Raw genomic sequence first — 22,283 nt, forward strand, 5'->3', positions numbered from 1 at the left:
CTTTCTTTCGGCCGCCGGAGGAAATGACGGACAGTGTTGTCCGATGGACCAGCAGCATCCGCCGGAGTTGTCAATACAGAACACGTGTTTTCAACCGGTGATCAAACTTCGTACATACAACTAAAACATGGTAAAATTACACTTATTATTTAACATCCTTAACATGTATCTAGATATGTAGAAATAGATTTAGCTAAACCTCGATGTATATAATGTAGATGTATATAATGTAGATGTATATAATGTTATAGCGCTCTTACAACCTAGTGAATGTATACTGCAAAAAAATAATAACGCAAAATGCAACAATTTCAACGATTTATGAGTTAGTTAATTTAAGGAAATCAGTCAATTGAAATAAATAAATTAGGCACGAATCTATGGATCTCACGTGACTTTCACAAGCACCAAGTATAGGACTTGCCTAGTTCAATAAAAAACAGGTCCTAAGGCTTCTTAACAGCTTCTATCCCCCCACTATTTGCATTGAATACTTATTACGTAGTCACTTTACCCCTACCTACATATTACCTCGACTAACCTATACCCCCGCAGATAGACTCAGTATTGTTATTTTTTTAAACTTTAGTTTATTTATTAAATATTTTCGTCACTCTTATTTTACTTAAGCTTTTAAGTAAGTATTTCACATGACTGAGCAGGAGCACAGTGATGGGTGGGCCTGGGAGGGCTCCACCCACTGGGGAGCCAGGCCCAGCCAATCAGAATGAGTTTTCCCCACAAAGGGCTTTATTACAGACAGAAATACTCCTCAGTTTCATCAGCTGTCCGGGTGGCTGGTCTCAGATGATCTCACAGGTGAAGAACCCGGATGTGGAGGTCCTGGGCTGGCGTAGTTACACGTGGTCTGCGGTTGTGATGCCGGTTGAACGTACTGTCAAATTCTCTGACATGACGTTCGAGGCGGCTTATGGTAGAGAAATGAACATTAAATTCTCAGGCAACAGCACTGGAGGAAATTTCAGCATGTGAATTACACGCTCCCTCAAAACTTCAGACATCTGTGGTGTTGTGTGACAAAACTTCATATTTTAGAGTGACCTTTTATTGTCCCCAGCACAAGGTGCACCTGTGTAATGATCATGCCATTAAATCAGCTTCTTGATATGCCACACCTATCAGCTGGATGGATTATCTTGGCAAAGGAGAAAGACTCACTAACTGGGAAATAAGCTTTCTTGCGGAGGGACATTTCTAGGATCTTTTATTTCAGTTAATGAAACATGGTACCAACACTTTACATGTTGCATTTATATTTTAGTTCAGTATAGAATAATGCAAGACAGTGTTCTAACAGTCGTGTGTGTGTGTAGCCGAAGGCGGGGAAAGGTAAACCAACTCAGAAGGAGAAGGTGTGTCATCCCTATAGCAGGAAAGCTGCTTACTTGGCCAGCCAGGAGATACGTCTGGGAAAGAAGGAGAGGTAAGGAGGGAGGGAGATGGTCTGTGTTTTGAACAGCGAGAATCCTGTATATTGTTATATATTTATAAAGTTAAGTGTGTATCTCTGCCTCCAGACAAAAGAGTGAGAAGGCCACTCGTCTCAACAGCATTGGTGAGTCTGACAGTCTGTTACTACTATTACTGTGTTACTTTACTATTGTTACTGTATGACTGTTACTGAACATCTGCTGTCTCAGCCACTGCCTGTCACCAAGGGAGTACCTCAAGGCTCGATCCTAGGCCCCACACTCTTCTCAATTTGCATCAACAACATAGCTCAAGCAGTAGGAAGCGCTCTCATCCAATTATATGCATATTTTTCTTATTTCACCTTTATTTAACTAGGCAAGTCAGTTAAGAACAAATTCTTATTTACAATGACGACCTACCAAAAGGCAAAAGGCCTCCTGCGGGGATGGAGGCTCTCTCGTTCCAGTCGCTAGCTGCAGTGAACTGAAAAGAGGATCGACCCAGGGATGTGTGTGCTTTGGGGACCTTTAACAGAATGTGACTGGCAGAACGGGTGTTGTGTGTGGAGGAATAGGGCTGCAGAAGATATCTCAGATAGAGGGGAGTGAGGCCTAAGAGGGTTTTATAAATAAGTATCAACCAGTTGGTCTTGTGACAGGTATACAGAGATGACCAGTTTACAGAGGAGTATAGAGTGCAGTGATGTTTCCTATAAGGAGCATTGGTGGCAAATCTGATGGCCGAATGGTAAACATCTAGCCGCTCGAGAGCACCCTTACCTGCCAATCTATAATTTACGTCTCCGTAATCTAGCATGGGTAGGATGGTCATCTGAATCAGGGTTAGTTTGGCAGCTGAGGTGAAAGAGGAGCGATTACGATGGAGGAAACTAAGTCTAGATTTAACTTTAGCCTGCAGCTTTGATATGTGCTGAGAGAAGGACAGTGCACCGTCTAGCCATTCTCCCAAGTACTTGTATGAGGTGACTATCTCAAGCTCTAAACTCTCAGAGGTAGTAATCACACCTGTGGGGAGAGGGGCATTCTTCTTACCAAACCACATGACCTTTGTTTTGGAGGTGTTCAGAACAAGGTTAAGGGCAGAGAAAGCTTGTTGAACACAGAGAAAGCTTGTTGAACACAGAGAAAGCTTGTTGAACACAGATAAAGCTTTGTTGTAGAGCGTTTAACACAAAATCTCTTAATTCAAAGACTCAATCATGGACACTCTTACTGACAATTGTGGCTGCTTTGCGTGATGTATTGTTGTCTCTACCTTCTTCCTTTTGTGCTGTTGTCTGTTTGTATCGTGTTTTGTGCTGCTACCATGTTGTCATGTTGTGCTGCTACCATGTTGTGTTATTACCATGTTGTTGTCATGTTGTGTTTCTACCATGTGTTGTTATCATGTTGTGCTGCTACCATGTTGTGTTATTACCATGTTGTTGTCATGTTGTGTTTCTACCATGTTGTGTTGTTGTCATGTTGTGCTGCTACCTTGTTGTTGTCATGTTTTGTTATTACCATGTTGTTGTCATGTTGTGTTTCTACCATGTGTTGTTGTCATGTTGTGTTTCTACCATGTTGTGTTGTTGCCATGTTGTGTTGCTACCTTGTTGTTGTCATGTTGTTCTGCTACCATGTTGCTACCATGTTGTTGTCATGTTGTGTTTCTACCATGTTGTGTTGCTATCATGTTGTTGTCATTTTGTGTTGCTACCATGTTGTGTTGCTACATGTTGTGTTGTTACCATGTTGTTGTCATGTTGTGTTGCTACCATGTTGTGTTGCTATCATGTTGTCATGTTGTGCTGTTGTCATGTTGTGTTGCTACCATGTTGTTATGTTGTGTTCCTACCTTGTTGTTGTTGTGTTGCTACCGTGTTGTTGCCATGTTGTGTTGCTACCATGTTGTTGCCATGTTGTTGTCATGTTGTGATGCTACCATGTTGTTATCATGTTGTGTTGCTACCATGTTGTTGCCATGTTGTTGTCATGTTGTGTTGCTACCATGTTGTTGTCATGTTGTGATGCTACCATGTTGTTATCATGTTGTGCTGCTACGTTGTTGTTGTGCTGCTACCATGTTGTTGTCATGTTGTGTTGCTACCATGTTGTTGTCATGTTGTGTTGCTACCATGTTGTTGTCATGTTGTGTTGCTACCATGTTGTTGTCATGTTGTGATGCTACCATGTTGTTATCATGTTGTGTTGCTACCATGTTGTGCTGCTACGTTGTTGTTGTGCTGCTACCATGTTGTTGTCATGTTGTGCTGCTACCATGTTGTTGTGTTGCTACCATGTTGTTGTCATGTTGTGCTGCTACCATGTTGTTGTGTTGCTACCATTCTATGTTGGCTCTCTTTATGTAGTGCTCTGGTGTCTCTCTTTATGTAGTGCTCTGGTGTCTCTCTTTATGTAGTGCTCTGGTGTCTCTCTTTATGTAGTGCTCTGGTGTCTCTCTTTATGTAGTGCTCTGGTGTCTCTCTTTATGTAGTGCTCTGGTGTCTCTGTGTAGTGCTCTGGTGTCTCTCTTTATGTAGTGCTCTGGTGTCTCTCTTGTCGTGATGTATGTTTTTATTTAATTGATTTGTATATTTAATCCCAGCCCCCGCAGGAGGTCTTTTGCCTTTTGGTAGGCCGTCATTTTAAATAAGATTTTGTTCTTAACCTACTTGTCTAGTTAAATAAAGGTTAAATAAACAAATTAAAAAGTCACAGTATATTCATCTTCAGATAGCTAGGTGGACAACCACATATCACAGTAGTTAGTATATTCAGATAGCTAGGTGAGACAACCACATATCACAGTAGTTAGTATATTCAGATAGCTAGGTGGACAACCACATATCACAGTAGTTAGTATATTCAGATAGCTAGGTGAGACAACCACATATCACAGTAGTTAGTATATTCAGATAGCTAGGTGGACAACCACATATCACAGTAGTTAGTATATTCATATAGCTAGGTGGACAACCACATATCACAGTAGTTAGTATATTCAGATAGCTAGGTGAGACAACCACATATCACAGTAGTTAGTATATTCAGATAGCTAGGTGGACAACCACATATCACAGTAGTTAGTATATTCATATAGCTAGGTGGACAACCACATATCACAGTAGTTAGTATATTCATATAGCTAGGTGAGACAACCACATATCACAGTAGTTAGTATATTCAGATAGCTAGGTGAGACAACCACATATCACAGTAGTTAGTATATTCAGATAGCTAGGTGGACAACCACATATCACAGTAGTTAGTATATTCAGATAGCTAGGTGGACAACCACATATCACAGTAGTTAGTATATTCAGATAGCTAGGTGGACAACCACATATCACAGTAGTTAGTATATTCAGATAGCTAGGTGAGACAACCACATATCACAGTAGTTAGTATATTCAGATAGCTAGGTGGACAACCACATATCACAGTAGTTAGTATAGCTAGGTGAGACAACCACATATCACAGTAGTTAGTATATTCAGATAGCTAGGTGGACAACCACATATCACAGTAGTTAGTATAGCTAGGTGAGACAACCACATATCACAGTAGTTAGTATATTCAGATAGCTAGGTGGACAACCACATATCACAGTAGTTAGTATATTCAGATAGCTAGGTGGACAACCACATATCACAGTAGTTAGTATATTCAGATAGCTAGGTGGACAACCACATATCACAGTAGTTAGTATATTCAGATAGCTAGGTGGACAACCACATATCACAGTAGTTAGTATATTCAGATAGCTAGGTGAGACAACCACATATCACAGTAGTTAGTATATTCAGATAGCTAGGTGAGACAACCACATATTACAGTAGTTAGTATATTCATATAGCTAGGTGGACAACCACATATCACAGTAGTTAGTATATTCAGATAGCTAGGTGAGACAACCACATATCACAGTAGTTAGTATAGCTAGGTGAGACAACCACATATCACAGTAGTTAGTATATTCAGATAGCTAGGTGAGACAACCACATATCACAGTAGTTAGTATATTCAGATAGCTAGGTGAGACAACCACATATCACAGTAGTTAGTATATTCAGATAGCTAGGTGAGACAACCACATATCACAGTAGTTAGTATATTCAGATAGCTAGGTGAGACAACCACATATCACAGTAGTTAGTATATTCAGATAGCTAGGTGAGACAACCACATATCACAGTAGTTAGTATATTCAGATAGCTAGGTGAGACAACCACATATCACAGTAGTTAGTATATTCAGATAGCTAGGTGAGACAACCACATATCACAGTAGTTAGTATATTCAGATAGCTAGGTGAGACAACCACATATCACAGTAGTTAGTATATTCAGATAGCTAGGTGAGACAACCACATATCACAGTAGTTAGTATATTCAGATAGCTAGGTGAGACAACCACATATCACAGTAGTTAGTATATTCAGATAGCTAGGTGAGACAACCACATATCACAGTAGTTAGTATATTCAGATAGCTAGGTGGGACAACCACATATCACAGTAGTTAGTATATTCAGATAGCTAGGTGAGACAACCACATATCACAGTAGTTAGTATATTCAGATAGCTAGGTGAGACAACCACATATCACAGTAGTTAGTATATTCAGATAGCTAGGTGAGACAACCACATATCACAGTAGTTAGTATATTCAGATAGCTAGGTGAGACAACCACATATCACAGTAGTTAGTATATTCAGATAGCTAGGTGAGACAACCACATATCACAGTAGTTAGTATATTCAGATAGCTAGGTGAGACAACCACATATCACAGTAGTTAGTATATTCAGATAGCTAGGTGAGACAACCACATATCACAGTAGTTAGTATATTCATATTCAGATAGCTAGGTGAGACAACCACATATCACAGTATATTCAGTGTGTGTTGATGAGTACAACGGTAGGGTGTACCCCCTCTTACCTTCTATTGTCTGTGTGTGTAGGTGATAAGCTGCAGTGGTTTCAGAGCCAGCTGGACTCTGAGAAGACAGAGTTCACCAAACAGGACGCCTGTCACATTATAGAGAGGTCAGTACCCGTGTCTATATTCACCAAACAGGACGCCTGTCACATAGAGAGGTCAGTACCCGTGTCTATATTCACCAAACAGGACGCCTGTCACATAGAGAGGTCAGTACCCGTGTCTATATTCACCAAACAGGATGCCTGTCACGTAGAGAGGTCAGTACCCGTGTCTATATTCACCAAACAGGACGCCTGTCACATAGAGAGGTCAGTACCCGTGTCTATATTCACCAAACAGGACGCCTGTCACGTAGAGAGGTCAGTACCCGTGTCTATATTCACCAAACAGGACGCCTGTCACATCAGAGAGGTCAGTACCCGTGTCTATATTCACCAAACAGGACGCCTGTCACATCACAGAGAGGTCAGTACCCGTGTCTATATTCACCAAACAGGACGCCTGTCACATAGAGAGGTCAGTACCCGTGTCTATATTCACCAAACAGGATGCCTGTCACGTAGAGAGGTCAGTACCCGTGTCTATATTCACCAAACAGGACGCCTGTCACATAGAGAGGTCAGTACCCGTGTCTATATTCACCAAACAGGACGCCTGTCACGTAGAGAGGTCAGTTCCCGTGTCTATATTCACCAAACAGGACGCCTGTCACATCACAGAGAGGTCAGTACCCGTGTCTATATTCACCAAACAGGACGCCTGTCACATCACAGAGAGGTCAGTACCCGTGTCTATATTCACCAAACAGGATGCCTGTCACACAGAGAGGTCAGTACCCGTGTCTATATTCACCAAACAGGATGCCTGTCACATCACAGAGAGGTCAGTACCCGTGTCTATATTCACCAAACAGGACGCCTGTCACGTAGAGAGGTCAGTACCCGTGTCTATATTCACCAAATGGGGCGCCTGGCACATCACAGAGAGGTCAGTACCCGTGTCTATATTCACCAAACAGGACGCCTGTCACATAGAGAGGTCAGTACCCGTGTCTATATTCATCACAGAGAGGTCAGTACCCGTGTCTATATTCATCACAGAGAGGTCAGTACCCGTGTCTATATTCATCACAGAGAGGTCAGTACCCGTGTCTATATTCATCACAGAGAGGTCAGTACCCGTGTCTATATTCATGTGTGTGTGGTTTTCTTTTTCTCCTTGATTTCCAAAAAACTGTTGCTTTCTCTCTGTGTGTGTTATAATGGTTTTGACTTGAGGTTATTGTTTGTTAGGGGTGCCGGGGAGGTTGTGCGTAACAGAGAAAAGTTAGATTTCTCCTTGTGTTGGTGAGTTGGTCTCATTTGTCAGTCTAGACCAATAGAAATGACTTCTTTAAAAGTCAGTGTTGTCAAATGCACTTTGCATAAACCCTTAAACATTGAAGTAAATACAGTTTTAATGTCACCTGCACAAGTACAGCAAAATGCTTTTCTTACCAGGTCTGAATCTGCTCGTCTTAACCTTTACTAAATTAGTATATATTACTGCACTGTTGGAGCTAGAAACACAAGCATCTGAATCTGCTCGTCTGAACCTTTACTAAATTAGTATATATTACTGCACTGTTGGAGCTAGAAACACAAGCATCTGAATCTGCTCGTCTTAACCTTTACTAAATTAGTATATATTACTGCACTGTTGGAGCTAGAAACACAAGCATTTAGCTAGGTATTACTATACTGTTGGAGCTGGAAACACAAGCATTTAGCTAGGTACTACTATACTGTTGGAGCTAGAAACACAAGCATTTAGCTAGGTACTACTATACTGTTGGAGCTAGAAACACAAGCATTTAGCTAGGTATTACTATACTGTTGGAGCTAGAAACACAAGCATTTAGCTAGGTATTACTATACTGTTGGAGCTAGAAACACAAGCATTTAGCTAGGTATTACTATACTGTTGGAGCTAGAAACACAAGCATTTAGCTAGGTATTACTATACTGTTGGAGCTAGAAACACAAGCATTTAGCTAGGTAATGCTCTGTTCTGCTGTCGTGGGACTAGGGCAAAGCAGTTAGCTAGGTAATGCTCTGTTCAGCTGTCGTGGGACTAGGGCAAAGTAGTTAGCTAGGTAATGCTCTGTTCAGCTGTCGTGGGACTAGGGCAAAGCAGTTAGCTAGGTAATGCTCTGTTCAGCTGTCGTGGGACTAGGGCAAAGCAGTTAGCTAGGTAATGCTCTGTTCAGCTGTCGTGGGACTAGGGCAAAGCAGTTAGCTAGGTAATGCTCTGTTCAGCTGTAGTGGGACTAGGGCAAAGCAGTTAGCTAGGTAATGCTCTGTTCAGCTGTCGTGGGACTAGGGCAAAGCAGTTAGCTAGGTAATGCTCTGTTCAGCTGTCGTGGGACTAGGGCAAAGCAGTTAGCTAGGTAATGCTCTGTTCAGCTGTCGTGGGACTAGGGCAAAGCAGTTAGCTAGGTAATGCTCTGTTCAGCTGTCGTGGGACTAGGGCAAAGCAGTTAGCTAGGTAATGCTCTGTTCAGCTGTCGTGGGACTAGGGCAAAGCAGTTAGCTAGGTAATGCTCTGTTCAGCTGTAGTGGGACTAGGGCAAAGCAGTTAGCTAGGTAATGCTCTGTTCAGCTGTCGTGGGACTAGGGCAAAGCAGTTAGCTAGGTAATGCTCTGTTCAGCTGTCGTGGGACTAGGGCAAAGCAGTTAGCTAGGTAATGCTCTGTTCAGCTGTCGTGGGACTAGGGCAAAGCAGTTAGCTAGGTAATGCTCTGTTCAGCTGTCGTGGGACTAGGGCAAAGCAGTTAGCTAGGTAATGCTCTGTTCAGCTGTCGTGGAACTAGGGCAAAGCAGTTAGCTAGGTAATGCTCTGTTCAGCTGTCGTGGGACTAGGGCAAAGCAGTTAGCTAGGTAATGCTCTGTTCAGCTGTCGTGGGACTAGGGCAAAGCAGTTAGCTAGGTAATGCTCTGTTCAGCTGTCGTGGGACTAGGGCAAAGCAGTTAGCTAGGTAATGCTCTGTTCAGCTGTCGTGGGACTAGGGCAAAGCAGTTAGCTAGGTAATGCTCTGTTCAGCTGTCGTGGGACTAGGGCAAAGCAGTTAGCTAGGTAATGCTCTGTTCAGCTGTCGTGGGACTAGGGCAAAGCAGTTAGCTAGGTAATGCTCTGTTCAGCTGTCGTGGGACTAGGGCAAAGCAGTTAGCTAGGTAATGCTCTGTTCAGCTGTCGTGGGACTAGGGCAAAGCAGTTAGCTAGGTAATGCTCTGTTCAGCTGTCGTGGGACTAGGGCAAAGCAGTTAGCTAGGTAATGCTCTGTTCAGCTGTCGTGGGACTAGGGCAAAGCAGTTAGCTAGGTAATGCTCTGTTCAGCTGTCGTGGGACTAGGGCAAAGCAGTTAGCTAGGTAATGCTCTGTTCAGCTGTCGTGGGACTAGGGCAAAGCAGTTAGCTAGGTAATGCTCTGTTCAGCTGTCGTGGGACTAGGGCAAAGCAGTTAGCTAGGTAATGCTCTGTTCAGCTGTCGTGGGACTAGGGCAAAGCAGTTAGCTAGGTAATGCTCTGTTCAGCTGTCGTGGGACTAGGGCAAAGCAGTTAGCTAGGTAATGCTCTGTTCAGCTGTCGTGGGACTAGGGCAAAGCAGTTAGCTAGGTAATGCTCTGTTCAGCTGTCGTGGGACTAGGGCAAAGCAGTTAGCTAGGTAATGCTCTGTTCAGCTGTCGTGGGACTAGGGCAAAGCAGTTAGCTAGGTAATGCTCTGTTCAGCTGGGACTAGGGCAAAGCAGTTAGCTAGGTAATGCTCTGTTCAGCTGTCGTGGGACTAGGGCAAAGCAGTTAGCTAGGTAATGCTCTGTTCAGCTGTCGTGGGACTAGGGCAAAGCAGTTAGCTAGGTAATGCTCTGTTCAGCTGTCGTGGGACTAGGGCAAAGCAGTTAGCTAGGTAATGCTCTGTTCAGCTGTCGTGGGACTAGGGCAAAGCAGTTAGCTAGGTAATGCTCTGTTCAGCTGTCGTGGGACTAGGGCAAAGCAGTTAGCTAGGTAATGCTCTGTTCAGCTGTCGTGGGACTAGGGCAAAGCAGTTAGCTAGGTAATGCTCTGTTCAGCTGTCGTGGGACTAGGGCAAAGCAGTTAGCTAGGTAATGCTCTGTTCAGCTGTCGTGGGACTAGGGCAAAGCAGTTAGCTAGGTAATGCTCTGTTCAGCTGTAGTGGGACTAGGGCAAAGCAGTTAGCTAGGTAATGCTCTGTTCAGCTGTCGTGGGACTAGGGCAAAGCAGTTAGCTAGGTAATGCTCTGTTCAGCTGTCGTGGGACTAGGGCAAAGCAGTTAGCTAGGTAATGCTCTGTTCAGCTGTCGTGGGACTAGGGCAAAGCAGTTAGCTAGGTAATGCTCTGTTCAGCTGGGACTAGGGCAAAGCAGTTAGCTAGGTAATGCTCTGTTCAGCTGTCGTGGGACTAGGGCAAAGCAGTTAGCTAGGTAATGCTCTGTTCAGCTGGGACTAGGGCAAAGCAGTTAGCTAGGTAATGCTCTGTTCAGCTGGGACTAGGGCAAAGCAGTTAGCTAGGTAATGCTCTGTTCAGCTGTCGTGGGACTAGGGCAAAGCAGTTAGCTAGGTAATGCTCTGTTCAGAAGGAGGTGTTTCCTGGTCCCTTGAGGGACTAGGGCCTAGCTGCTTGGAGAAGGAGGTGTTTCCTGGTCCCTTGAGGGACTAGGGCCTAGCTGCTTGGAGAAGGAGGTGTTTCCTGGTCCCTTGAGGGACTAGGGCCTAGCTGCTTGGAGAAGGAGGTGTTTCCTGGTCCCTTGAGGGACTAGGGCCTAGCTGCTTGGAGAAGGAGGTGTTTCCTGGTCCCTTGAGGGACTAGGGCCTAGCTGCTTGGAGAAGGAGGTGTTTCCTGGTCCCTTGAGGGACTAGGGCCTAGCTGCTTGGAGAAGGAGGTGTTTCCTGGTCCCTTGAGGGACTAGGGCCTAGCTGCTTGGAGAAGGAGGTGTTTCCTGGTCCCTTGAGGGACTAGGGCCTAGCTGCTTGGAGAAGGAGGTGTTTCCTGGTCCCTTGAGGGACTAGGGCCTAGCTGCTTGGAGAAGGAGGTGTTTCCTGGTCCCTTGAGGGACTAGGGCCTAGCTGCTTGGAGAAGGAGGTGTTTCCTGGTCCCTTGAGGGACTAGGGCCTAGCTGCTTGGAGAAGGAGGTGTTTCCTGGTCCCTTGAGGGACTAGGGCCTAGCTGCTTGGAGAAGGAGGTGTTTCCTGGTCCCTTGAGGGACTAGGGCCTAGCTGCTTGGAGAAGGAGGTGTTTCCTGGTCCCTTGAGGGACTAGGGCCTAGCTGCTTGGAGAAGGAGGTGTTTCCTGGTCCCTTGAGGGACTAGGGCCTAGCTGCTTGGAGAAGGAGGTGTTTCCTGGTCCCTTGAGGGACTAGGGCCTAGCTGCTTGGAGAAGGAGGTGTTTCCTGGTCCCTTGAGGGACTAGGGCCTAGCTGCTTGGAGAAGGAGGTGTTTCCTGGTCCCTTGAGGGACTAGGGCCTAGCTGCTTGGAGAAGGAGGTGTTTCCTGGTCCCTTGAGGGACTAGGGCCTAGCTGCTTGGAGAAGGAGGTGTTTCCTGGTCCCTTGAGGGACTAGGGCCTAGCTGCTTGGAGAAGGAGGTGTTTCCTGGTCCCTTGAGGGACTAGGGCCTAGCTGCTTGGAGAAGGAGGTGTTTCCTGGTCCCTTGAGGGACTAGGGCCTAGCTGCTTGGAGAAGGAGGTGTTTCCTGGTCCCTTGAGGGACATGCAGACAGGGAAATGCTTGGATATTAGTTTTGTACATGTGATTGGTGGATTCAAATAGTGTTTAAAATGCGTGTGTGTTTATGTGTGTGTAGGTACCTGCAGAGGTTTGACGGGGAGTTGGACCAGATAGAGCTGGTGAACGGGATCAAAGGTCGTCAGGGTCGTCTCCATGGCAGCAGGGAGACCGTCATCAAACAGACTGTAGAGAGAGAGACCGCTTTGTACCATGGCAACGGCTTCGGTCAGTCTCACATACACACACACAAAATGATACACACACACACGGTGATACACACACACAGAACCCTGACAGTGTGTTCCTCTCTCCTCAGAGATTCCAGACATCATTAACTCTAAACATCTCAAGACCTTCAGGTGAGACGACCAATGACAACCCAACTCTGGCTAGAGCAGGAATCTGATTGGTTTGTGTCAGTAGAGCTGTGATCTGATTGGTTGTTGTCAGTAGAGCTGTGATGATTCATGAAAAACAGCTCTATTCGTTACATTTACCTCTGAAACATTCTCTCAGCTGATTGGTTGATTCTGTTGTGGTTCGTTCCTTGTTCCTTGTCAATCATTGGCTCATTTGTGAAATTAGCGTTCAGACAATATCTTTAAAAAACCTTTAATTGCAGACAGAAGTTGACAACGGGAACATAGCAACCATGTTTCCAGAGTAATTTCTGCAAAATAGAAAAGGGTTCGAGTTGTTTTATTATTCCTGCAGTCATATATCTTAGTGATGTCACTGCCTACGTCATTACCTTCTACTCATGAGACCAAGCCCATGCCACCGCAGCTTATACAAACAGTCGTTTCAGTGTTATCTAAAGGCTCAGCAGGAAATGTCCCCAAGTTGATTTATAGTGGAGTGTCTGACTAGTCTCTCATCTCTTACACTGCAGAGTTCTGTCACACAGTCACACGTCTCTCAGACCGTTTTCTTTATAAGAGGCAGAGACTAGAAATAAACTGTGGAACAATATTAAACCTTTTATCATGAATATATATATTGTTAATCTGTAGTCCAGGACCCTATAAATGTAGTGGGGGAGGGGTTTTATAGCCCCTCCCCTTCTATTAATACAACATAATCCATTATTATAATACATCAATCATTTGGTACAGCCCCTATCATGACCCCTAGGTGAACCCGACAGTTCCATGGTTCTGAGCTGTGATTGGATGTTTCCGTGGTTTTGATCTGTGATTGGTTGGTTTCAGGGAGTGGAGCGGCGATCTAAAGAAGCTTCCCAACATCAAGATGAGGAAGTTCTCTTCCCGAGGGACGGGCAGAACAGGAGGAGGAGAGGAGGAGGAGGGGACCGCTGCAGGAGAGGAGGAGGAGGAGACCGCTGCTGGAGAGGAGGAGGAGGGGACCGCTGCAGGAGAGGAGGAGGAGGCCTTAATGAAGGACTCAGATTCAGACGCCCAGGAAGATGCCCCATAATGCTTTGCATGTTAGAACTCTGGGGATGTCAGCCATCCTACCTGACTGGGGTTATGATAACCTGTTTGTGTGTGTGTGTGTGTGTGTGTGTGTGTCCCAATACAGACATCTAATAAACCTAAATACAGACCGATACTGTTGTTCTGTTTCATTGAAGAGACTCTTTAAACATAGAAATTAGAGTGTGTCCGTTGCTGTGTTCAAGGCAACTTGGAACTAGGAAACTCTGAAATGTTCAACCTGGAAACCCTTTATAGAAAGATGAGATCAGAGGATCAATAGGAAGCTCTACGCAAAATAAAAGTAAGCACATCTTTACTCTGCGGTTCTGAGTTGTCTTGAACATGGCTAGTCAGTAACTCCACTATACGGGTTGTACCCAGTCAGGTTGTATCCAGTCAGGTTGTACCCAGTCAGGTTGTATCCAGTCAGGTTGTACCCAGTCAGGTTGTATCCAGTCAGGTTGTACCCAGTCAGGTTGTATCCAGTCAGTTTCATTGTGTCAGTAACTCCACTATACGGGTTGTATCCAGTCAGGTTGTATCCAGTCAGGTTGTACCCAGTCAGGTTGTACCCAGTCAGGTTGTATCCAGTCAGGTTGTACCCAGTCAGGTTGTATCCAGTCAGTTTCATTGTGTCAGTAACTCCACTATACGGGTTGTACCCAGTCAGGTTGTATCCAGTCAGGTTGTACCCAGTCAGGTTGTATCCAGTCAGGTTGTACCCAGTCAGGTTGTATCCAGTCAGTTTCATTGTGTCAGTAACTCCACTATACGGGTTGTACCCAGTCAGGTTGTATCCAGTCAGGTTGTATCCAGTCAGTTTCATTGTGTCAGTAACTCCACTATACGGGTTGTACCCAGTCAGGTTGTATCCAGTCAGGTTGTACCCAGTCAGGTTGTATCCAGTCAGGTTGTACCCAGTCAGGTTGTATCCAGTCAGGTTGTACCCAGTCAGGTTGTATCCAGTCAGGTTGTACCCAGTCAGGTTGTATCCAGTCAGGTTGTACCCAGTCAGGTTGTATCCAGTCAGGTTGTACCCAGTCAGGTTGTATCCAGTCAGTTTCATTGTGTCAGTAACTCCACTATACGGGTTGTAGCCAGTCAGGTTGTACCCAGTCAGGTTGTATCCAGTCAGGTTGTACCCAGTCAGGTTGTATCCAGTCAGGTTGTATCCAGTCAGGTTGTATCCAGTCAGGTTGTACCCAGTCAGGTTGTATCCAGTCAGGTTGTATCCAGTCAGGTTGTACCCAGTCAGGTTGTATCCAGTCAGGTTGTACCCAGTCAGGTTGTACCCAGTCAGGTTGTATCCAGTCAGGTTGTACCCAGTCAGGTTGTATCCAGTCAGGTTGTACCCAGTCAGGTTGTATCCAGTCAGGTTGTATCCAGTCAGCTTGTACCCAGTCAGGTTGTATCCAGTCAGGTTGTACCCAGTCAGGTTGTACCCAGTCAGGTTGTATCCAGTCAGGTTGTATCCAGTCAGGTTGTACCCAGTCAGGTTGTATCCAGTCAGGTTGTACCCAGTCAGGTTGTATCCAGGTTGTATCCAGTCAGGTTGTACCCAGTCAGGTTGTATCCAGTCAGGTTGTACCCAGTCAGGTTGTACCCAGTCAGGTTGTATCCAGTCAGGTTGTACCCAGTCAGGTTGTATCCAGGTTGTACCCAGTCAGGTTGTACCCCGTCAGGTTGTACCCCGTCAGGTTGTATCCAGTCAGGTTGTACCCAGTCAGGTTGTATCCAGTCAGGTTGTACCCAGTCAGGTTGTACCCAGTCAGGTTGTATCCAGTCAGGTTGTACCCAGTCAGGTTGTACCCAGTCAGGTTGTATCCAGTCAGGTTGTATCCAGTCAGGTTGTACCCAGTCAGGTTGTATCCAGTCAGGTTGTATCCAGTCAGTTTCATTGTGTCAGTAACTCCACTATAAAGGTTGTACCCAGTCAGGTTGTATCCAGTCAGGTTGTATCCAGTCAGGTTGTATTCAGTCAGGTTGTATCCAGTCAGGTTGTATCCAGTCAGGTTGTATCCAGTCAGTTTCATTGTGTCAGTAACTCCACTATAAAGGTTGTACCCAGTCAGGTTGTATCCAGTCAGGTTGTACCCAGTCAGGTTGTATCCAGTCAGGTTGTATCCAGTCAGTTTCATTGTGTCAGTAACTCCACTGTAAAGGTTGTAGCCTTCTGAAAGTATTCAGACCCGTGTGAAGTTGCTGGATGTTGGCGAGACCTGGAACGCGCCGCGCCGTCTTACCCATCGATCCAGAGCATCCCAAACAGTGGATGATGTGTCTGGTGAGGATGCAGGTCATGGAAGAACTGGGACATTTTCAGTTTCCAGGAATTTAGTCCAGAACCTTGTGACACGGGGCCATGCATTATCATGCTGAAACATGAGGTGATGAATGGCACGACAATGGACCTCAGAATCTCGCCACGGTATCTCTGATCGATAAAATGCAATTGTGTTCGTTTATCCATAGCTTATGTCTGCCCATAACCCCACTGCCACCATGGGGCACTCTGTTCACAACGTTGACATTGGCAAACCACTCACGCACACGACGCCATACACCTGGTCTGAGGTTGTGAGGCCGGTTGGACGTACTGCCAAATTCTCTAAAACAACGTTGGAGATGGCTTATGGTAGAGAAATGAACATGCAATTATTTGCTGGACATTCCTGCACGTTCCCTCAAAACTTGAGACATCTGTGGCATTGTGTTGTGTTACAAAACCACATTTTAGAGTGACCTTTTATTGTCCCCAGCACAAGGTGCACTTGTGTAATAATCACGCTGTTTAATCAGCTTATTGATATGCTACACCTGTCAGGTGGATGGATTATCTTGGCAAAAGAGAAATGCTCACCAACAGGGATGTAAACACATTAGTGCACAACATTTGAGAGAAACACGTTTTTTGTGCGTGTGGAACATTTCTGGGATATTTTAGTTCAGCTCCTGAAACATGGGACCAACACTTTACACGTTGTGTTTATATTGTAGTTCAGCTCCTGAAACATGGGACCAACACTTTACACGTTGTGTTTATATTTTAGTTCAGCTCCTGAAACATGGGACCAACACTTTACACGTTGTGTTTATATTTTAGTTCAGCTCCTGAAACATGGGACCAACACTTTACACGTTGTGTTTATATTGTAGTTCAGCTCCTGAAACATGGGACCAACACTTTACACGTTGTGTTTATATTGTAGTTCAGCTCCTGAAACATGGGACCAACACTTTACACGTTGTGTTTATATTTTAGTTCAGTATAGAATAGGTTATTTTTGGTTGTAATGGTGACTTCTAGAGACAGGCAGGCAGGCAGACAAACAGGCAGGCAGACAGAGACCTCTTCAGATAGACTTGTAGACATCATAGTGACAGACAGCTCTTCAGATAGACTTCTAGACGTCATAGTGACAGACAGACAGCTCTTCAGATAGACTTCTAGACGTCATAGTGACAGACAGACAGCTCTTCAGATAGACTTCTAGACGTCATAGTGACAGACAGACAGCTCTTCAGATAGACTTCTAGACGTCATAGTGACAGACAGACAGCTCTTCAGATAGACTTCTAGACGTCATAGTAACAGACAGACAGCTCTTCAGATAGACTTCTAGACGTCATAGTGACAGACAGACAGCTCTTCAGATAGACTTCTAGTCTAGACGTCATAGTGACAGACAGACAGCTCTTCAGATAGACTTCTAGACGTCATAGTGAGACAGACAGCTCTTCAGATAGACTTCTAGACGTCATAGTAACAGACAGACAGCTCTTCAGATAGACTTCTAGACGTCATAGTGACAGACAGACAGCTCTTCAGATAGACTTCTAGACGTCATAGTAACAGACAGACAGCTCTTCAGATAGACTTCTAGACGTCATAGTGACAGACAGACAGCTCTTCAGATAGACTTCTAGACGTCATAGTAACAGACAGACAGCTCTTCAGATAGACTTCTAGACGTCATAGTGACAGACAGACAGCTCTTCAGATAGACTTCTAGACGTCATAGTAACAGACAGACAGCTCTTCAGATAGACTTCTAGACGTCATAGTGACAGACAGACAGCTCTTCAGATAGACTTCTAGTCTAGACGTCATAGTGACAGACAGACAGCTCTTCAGATAGACTTCTAGACGTCATAGTGACAGACAGACAGCTCTTCAGATAGACTTCTAGACGTCATAGTAACAGACAGACAGCTCTTCAGATAGACTTCTAGACGTCATAGTGACAGACAGACAGCTCTTCAGATAGACTTCTAGACGTCATAGTAACAGACAGACAGCTCTTCAGATAGACTTCTAGACGTCATAGTGACAGACAGACAGCTCTTCAGATAGACTTCTAGACGTCATAGTAACAGACAGACAGCTCTTCAGATAGACTTCTAGACGTCATAGTGACAGACAGACAGCTCTTCAGATAGACTTCTAGACGTCATAGTAACAGACAGACAGCTCTTCAGATAGACTTCTAGTCGTCATAGTGACAGACCGGGACCTTTAATACCACAGTTCTATCCTGTCCAGCAGAGAGAGAGTAAACACTAGCATAAATAAATATGCTCTATGACTCTAACCCTCCTCCTGGAGAGTTGCAAGGTGTGCAGGGTTTTGTTCCAGCCCTTGAACACTTGGTTCTACGCATCAGCTACTCCTCAGGCTGTTTATATTGAATACTGAGAGAGTATAACAGATGCTCTGATTGGCTAATCTACAGCTGCTTCTATAACAGACGCTCTGATTGGCTAATCTACAGCTGCTTCTATAACAGACGCTCTTATTGGCTACGTCACATTATGACTCTTTGGTGTGCTGGGCTCTGATAGGCTATAGGGAGGGTGCATTACCAAGAGCTGTGTGTGTGTGTTGTGTGTCTGTGTGAGTGTGTGTGTGTGTGTGTCAGACGGGGTTTTCCTCCGAGAGGTCAGAGTCCATCTGGATAACCTCGGGGGCGGGGCCTATCGGGACTTCCACGGCCTCAGGGTGATTCCCATTGGCCAGCACGGCGTTGGTGGGCGGCGGCTTCTCGGGGCAGTTCTGCACAGTGATGATGCGATTGAAGGCTTTGAGTCGTCTCCATAGCAACCAGTACACTTTACACTGGACGTACATGAACACCAGTCCGCCTGACATGCCTATCGCCACGATGACTAGCTTCATCCAGAACGGCCACTCCAACACACCTAGAGAGAGAGAGAGGTGTAGAGGTAGAGAGAGAGAGGAGTAGAGAGAGAGAGAGGTGTAGAGGTAGAGAGAGAGAGGTGTAGAGGTAGAGAGAGAGAGGTAGAGAGAGAGGTGTAGAGGTAGAGAGAGAGAGGGGTGTAAAGGTAGAGAGAGAGGTGTAAAGGTAGAGAGAGAGAGCAAGAAGTAGAGAGAGGTGTAGAGGTAGAGAGAGAGAGAGAGAGGTATGTAAAGGTAGAGAGAGAGAGCAAGAGAGGTAGAGGGAGAGAGAGGTGTAGAGGTAGAGCGAGAGAGAGAGGTGTAGAGGTAGAGAGAGAGTGAGAGAGAGAGAGAGGGGTATAGAGGTAGAAAGAGAGAGAGGTAGAGAGAGAGACAGACAGAGAGAGGTAGAGAGAGAGAGACAGACAGAGAGAGGTAGAGAGAGAGACAGACAGAGAGAGGTAGAGAGAGACACACAGACATATACATACACAGGTTAGTTATGTCTACCCAGGGGGAAACAGAGAGATTGTGTGTGTCTGTGTTTGATACCAGAGGCCTCCTTACCCTCAGCAGTGTAGTACTTCATCACTGATATTCTCCACATGTCGTCTGAAAACACAGTAATGTTACTATATTCTCCTCTCATCTGAAAACACAGTAATGTTACTATATTCTCCTGTAAACACAGTAATGTTACTATATTCTCCTGAAAACACAGTAATGTTACTATATTCTCCTGTAAACACAGTAATGTTACTATATTCTCCTCTCATCTGAAAACACAGTAATGTTACTATATTGTCCTGAAAACACAGTAATGTTACTATATTCTCCTGTAAACACAGTAATGTTACTATATTCTCATCTGAAAACACAGTAATGTTACTATATTCTCCTGAAAACACAGTAATGTTACTATATTCTCATCTGAAAACACAGTAATGTTACTATATTCTCATCTGTAAACACAGTAATGTTACTATATTCTCCTGAAAACACAGTAATGTTACTATATTCTCCTGTAAACACAGTAATGTTACTATATTCTCCTGTAAACACAGTAATGTTACTATATTCTCCTGTCATCTGAAAACACAGTAATGTTACTATATTCTCCTGTAAACACAGTAATGTTACTATATTCTCCTGTAAACACAGTAATGTTACTATATTCTCCTGTCATCTGAAAACACAGTAATGTTACTATATTCTCCTGTCATCTGAAAACACAGTAATGTTACTATATTCTCCTGTAAACACAGTAATGTTACTATATTCTCATCTGAAAACACAGTAATGTTACTATATTCTCCTGAAAACACAGTAATGTTACTATATTCTCATCTGAAAACACAGTAATGTTACTATATTCTCATCTGAAAACACAGTAATGTTACTATATTCTCATCTGAAAACACAGTAATGTTACTATATTCTCCTGAAAACACAGTAATGTTACTATATTCTCCTGTAAACACAGTAATGTTACTATATTCTCCTGTAAACACAGTAATGTTACTATATTCTCCTGAAAACACAGTAATGTTACTATATTCTCCTGTCATCTGAAAACACAGTAATGTTACTATATTCTCCTGTAAACACAGTAATGTTACTATATTCTCCTGAAAACACAGTAATGTTACTATATTCTCCTGTAAACACAGTAATGTTACTATATTCTCCTGTAAACACAGTAATGTTACTATATTCTCCTGTCATCTGAAAACACAGTAATGTTACTATATTGTCCTGTAAACACAGTAATGTTACTATATTCTCCTGTCATCTGAAAACACAGTAATGTTACTATATTGTCCTGAAAACACAGTAATGTTACTATATTCTCATCTGAAAACACAGTAATGTTACTATATTCTCATCTGAAAACACAGTAATGTTACTATATTCTCATCTGAAAACACAGTAATGTTACTATATTCTCATCTGAAAACACAGTAATGTTACTATATTCTCCTGTCATCTGAAAACACAGTAATGTTACTATATTGTCCTGTAAACACAGTAATGTTACTATATTCTCATCTGAAAACACAGTAATGTTACTATATTCTCCTGAAAACACAGTAATGTTACTATATTCTCATCTGAAAACACAGTAATGTTACTATATTCTCATCTGTAAACACAGTAATGTTACTATATTCTCCTGAAAACACAGTAATGTTACTATATTCTCCTGTAAACACAGTAATGTTACTATATTCTCCTGTAAACACAGTAATGTTACTATATTCTCCTGTCATCTGAAAACACAGTAATGTTACTATATTCTCCTGTAAACACAGTAATGTTACTATATTCTCCTGTAAACACAGTAATGTTACTATATTCTCCTGTCATCTGAAAACACAGTAATGTTACTATATTCTCCTGTCATCTGAAAACACAGTAATGTTACTATATTCTCCTGTAAACACAGTAATGTTACTATATTCTCATCTGAAAACACAGTAATGTTACTATATTCTCCTGAAAACACAGTAATGTTACTATATTCTCATCTGAAAACACAGTAATGTTACTATATTCTCATCTGAAAACACAGTAATGTTACTATATTCTCATCTGAAAACACAGTAATGTTACTATATTCTCCTGAAAACACAGTAATGTTACTATATTCTCCTGTAAACACAGTAATGTTACTATATTCTCCTGTAAACACAGTAATGTTACTATATTCTCCTGAAAACACAGTAATGTTACTATATTCTCCTGTCATCTGAAAACACAGTAATGTTACTATATTCTCCTGTAAACACAGTAATGTTACTATATTCTCCTGAAAACACAGTAATGTTACTATATTCTCCTGTAAACACAGTAATGTTACTATATTCTCCTGTAAACACAGTAATGTTACTATATTCTCCTGTCATCTGAAAACACAGTAATGTTACTATATTGTCCTGTAAACACAGTAATGTTACTATATTCTCCTGTCATCTGAAAACACAGTAATGTTACTATATTGTCCTGAAAACACAGTAATGTTACTATATTCTCATCTGAAAACACAGTAATGTTACTATATTCTCATCTGAAAACACAGTAATGTTACTATATTCTCATCTGAAAACACAGTAATGTTACTATATTCTCATCTGAAAACACAGTAATGTTACTATATTCTCCTGTCATCTGAAAACACAGTAATGTTACTATATTGTCCTGTAAACACAGTAATGTTACTATATTCTCCTGAAAACACAGTAATGTTACTATATTCTCCTGAAAACACAGTAATGTTACTATATTCTCATCTGAAAACACAGTAATGTTACTATATTCTCCTGAAAACACAGTAATGTTACTATATTCTCCTGTCATCTGTAAACACAGTAATGTTACTATATTCTCCTGTCATCTGTAAACACAGTAATGTTACTATATTCTCCTGTAAACACAGTAATGTTACTATATTCACCTGAAAACACAGTAATGTTACTATATTCTCCTGTAAACACAGTAATGTTACTATAT

The 22,283-nt window shown here is 43.2% G+C and overlaps 2 protein-coding genes across 2 annotated transcripts in view; one reads left to right on the forward strand and one right to left on the reverse strand.

Annotated features, from left to right (window-relative positions):
* The first annotated feature begins 4 nt into the window (after window positions 1-4).
* Window positions 5-13,728, forward strand: tma16 (translation machinery associated 16 homolog). Its single transcript, XM_031821041.1, has 7 exons — window positions 5-130; window positions 1,335-1,444; window positions 1,539-1,576; window positions 6,401-6,485; window positions 12,235-12,383; window positions 12,475-12,517; window positions 13,370-13,728. Exons 1-7 carry the CDS (start codon window positions 128-130, stop codon window positions 13,593-13,595), a joined length of 654 nt encoding a protein of 217 aa, XP_031676901.1. The 5' UTR covers window positions 5-127; the 3' UTR covers window positions 13,596-13,728.
* A 2,902-nt stretch (window positions 13,729-16,630) lies between these two features.
* The window catches only part of LOC116371895 (E3 ubiquitin-protein ligase MARCH7-like), a 37,628-nt gene continuing 31,975 nt past the window's right edge, over window positions 16,631-22,283 (reverse strand). Inside the window, exons 7-8 of the mRNA XM_031821035.1 lie at window positions 19,341-19,385; window positions 16,631-18,796 (exon numbers count right to left, since the gene is read on the reverse strand). Coding sequence (XP_031676895.1) covers window positions 18,513-18,796; window positions 19,341-19,385 — 329 coding nt within the window. The 3' untranslated portion in view covers window positions 16,631-18,512. The remainder of the gene's footprint in view (window positions 18,797-19,340; window positions 19,386-22,283) is intronic.

Source organism: Oncorhynchus kisutch, unplaced genomic scaffold, assembly GCF_002021735.2.
Source record: "Oncorhynchus kisutch isolate 150728-3 unplaced genomic scaffold, Okis_V2 scaffold3815, whole genome shotgun sequence".
Taxonomy (NCBI): Eukaryota; Metazoa; Chordata; class Actinopteri; order Salmoniformes; family Salmonidae; genus Oncorhynchus; species Oncorhynchus kisutch.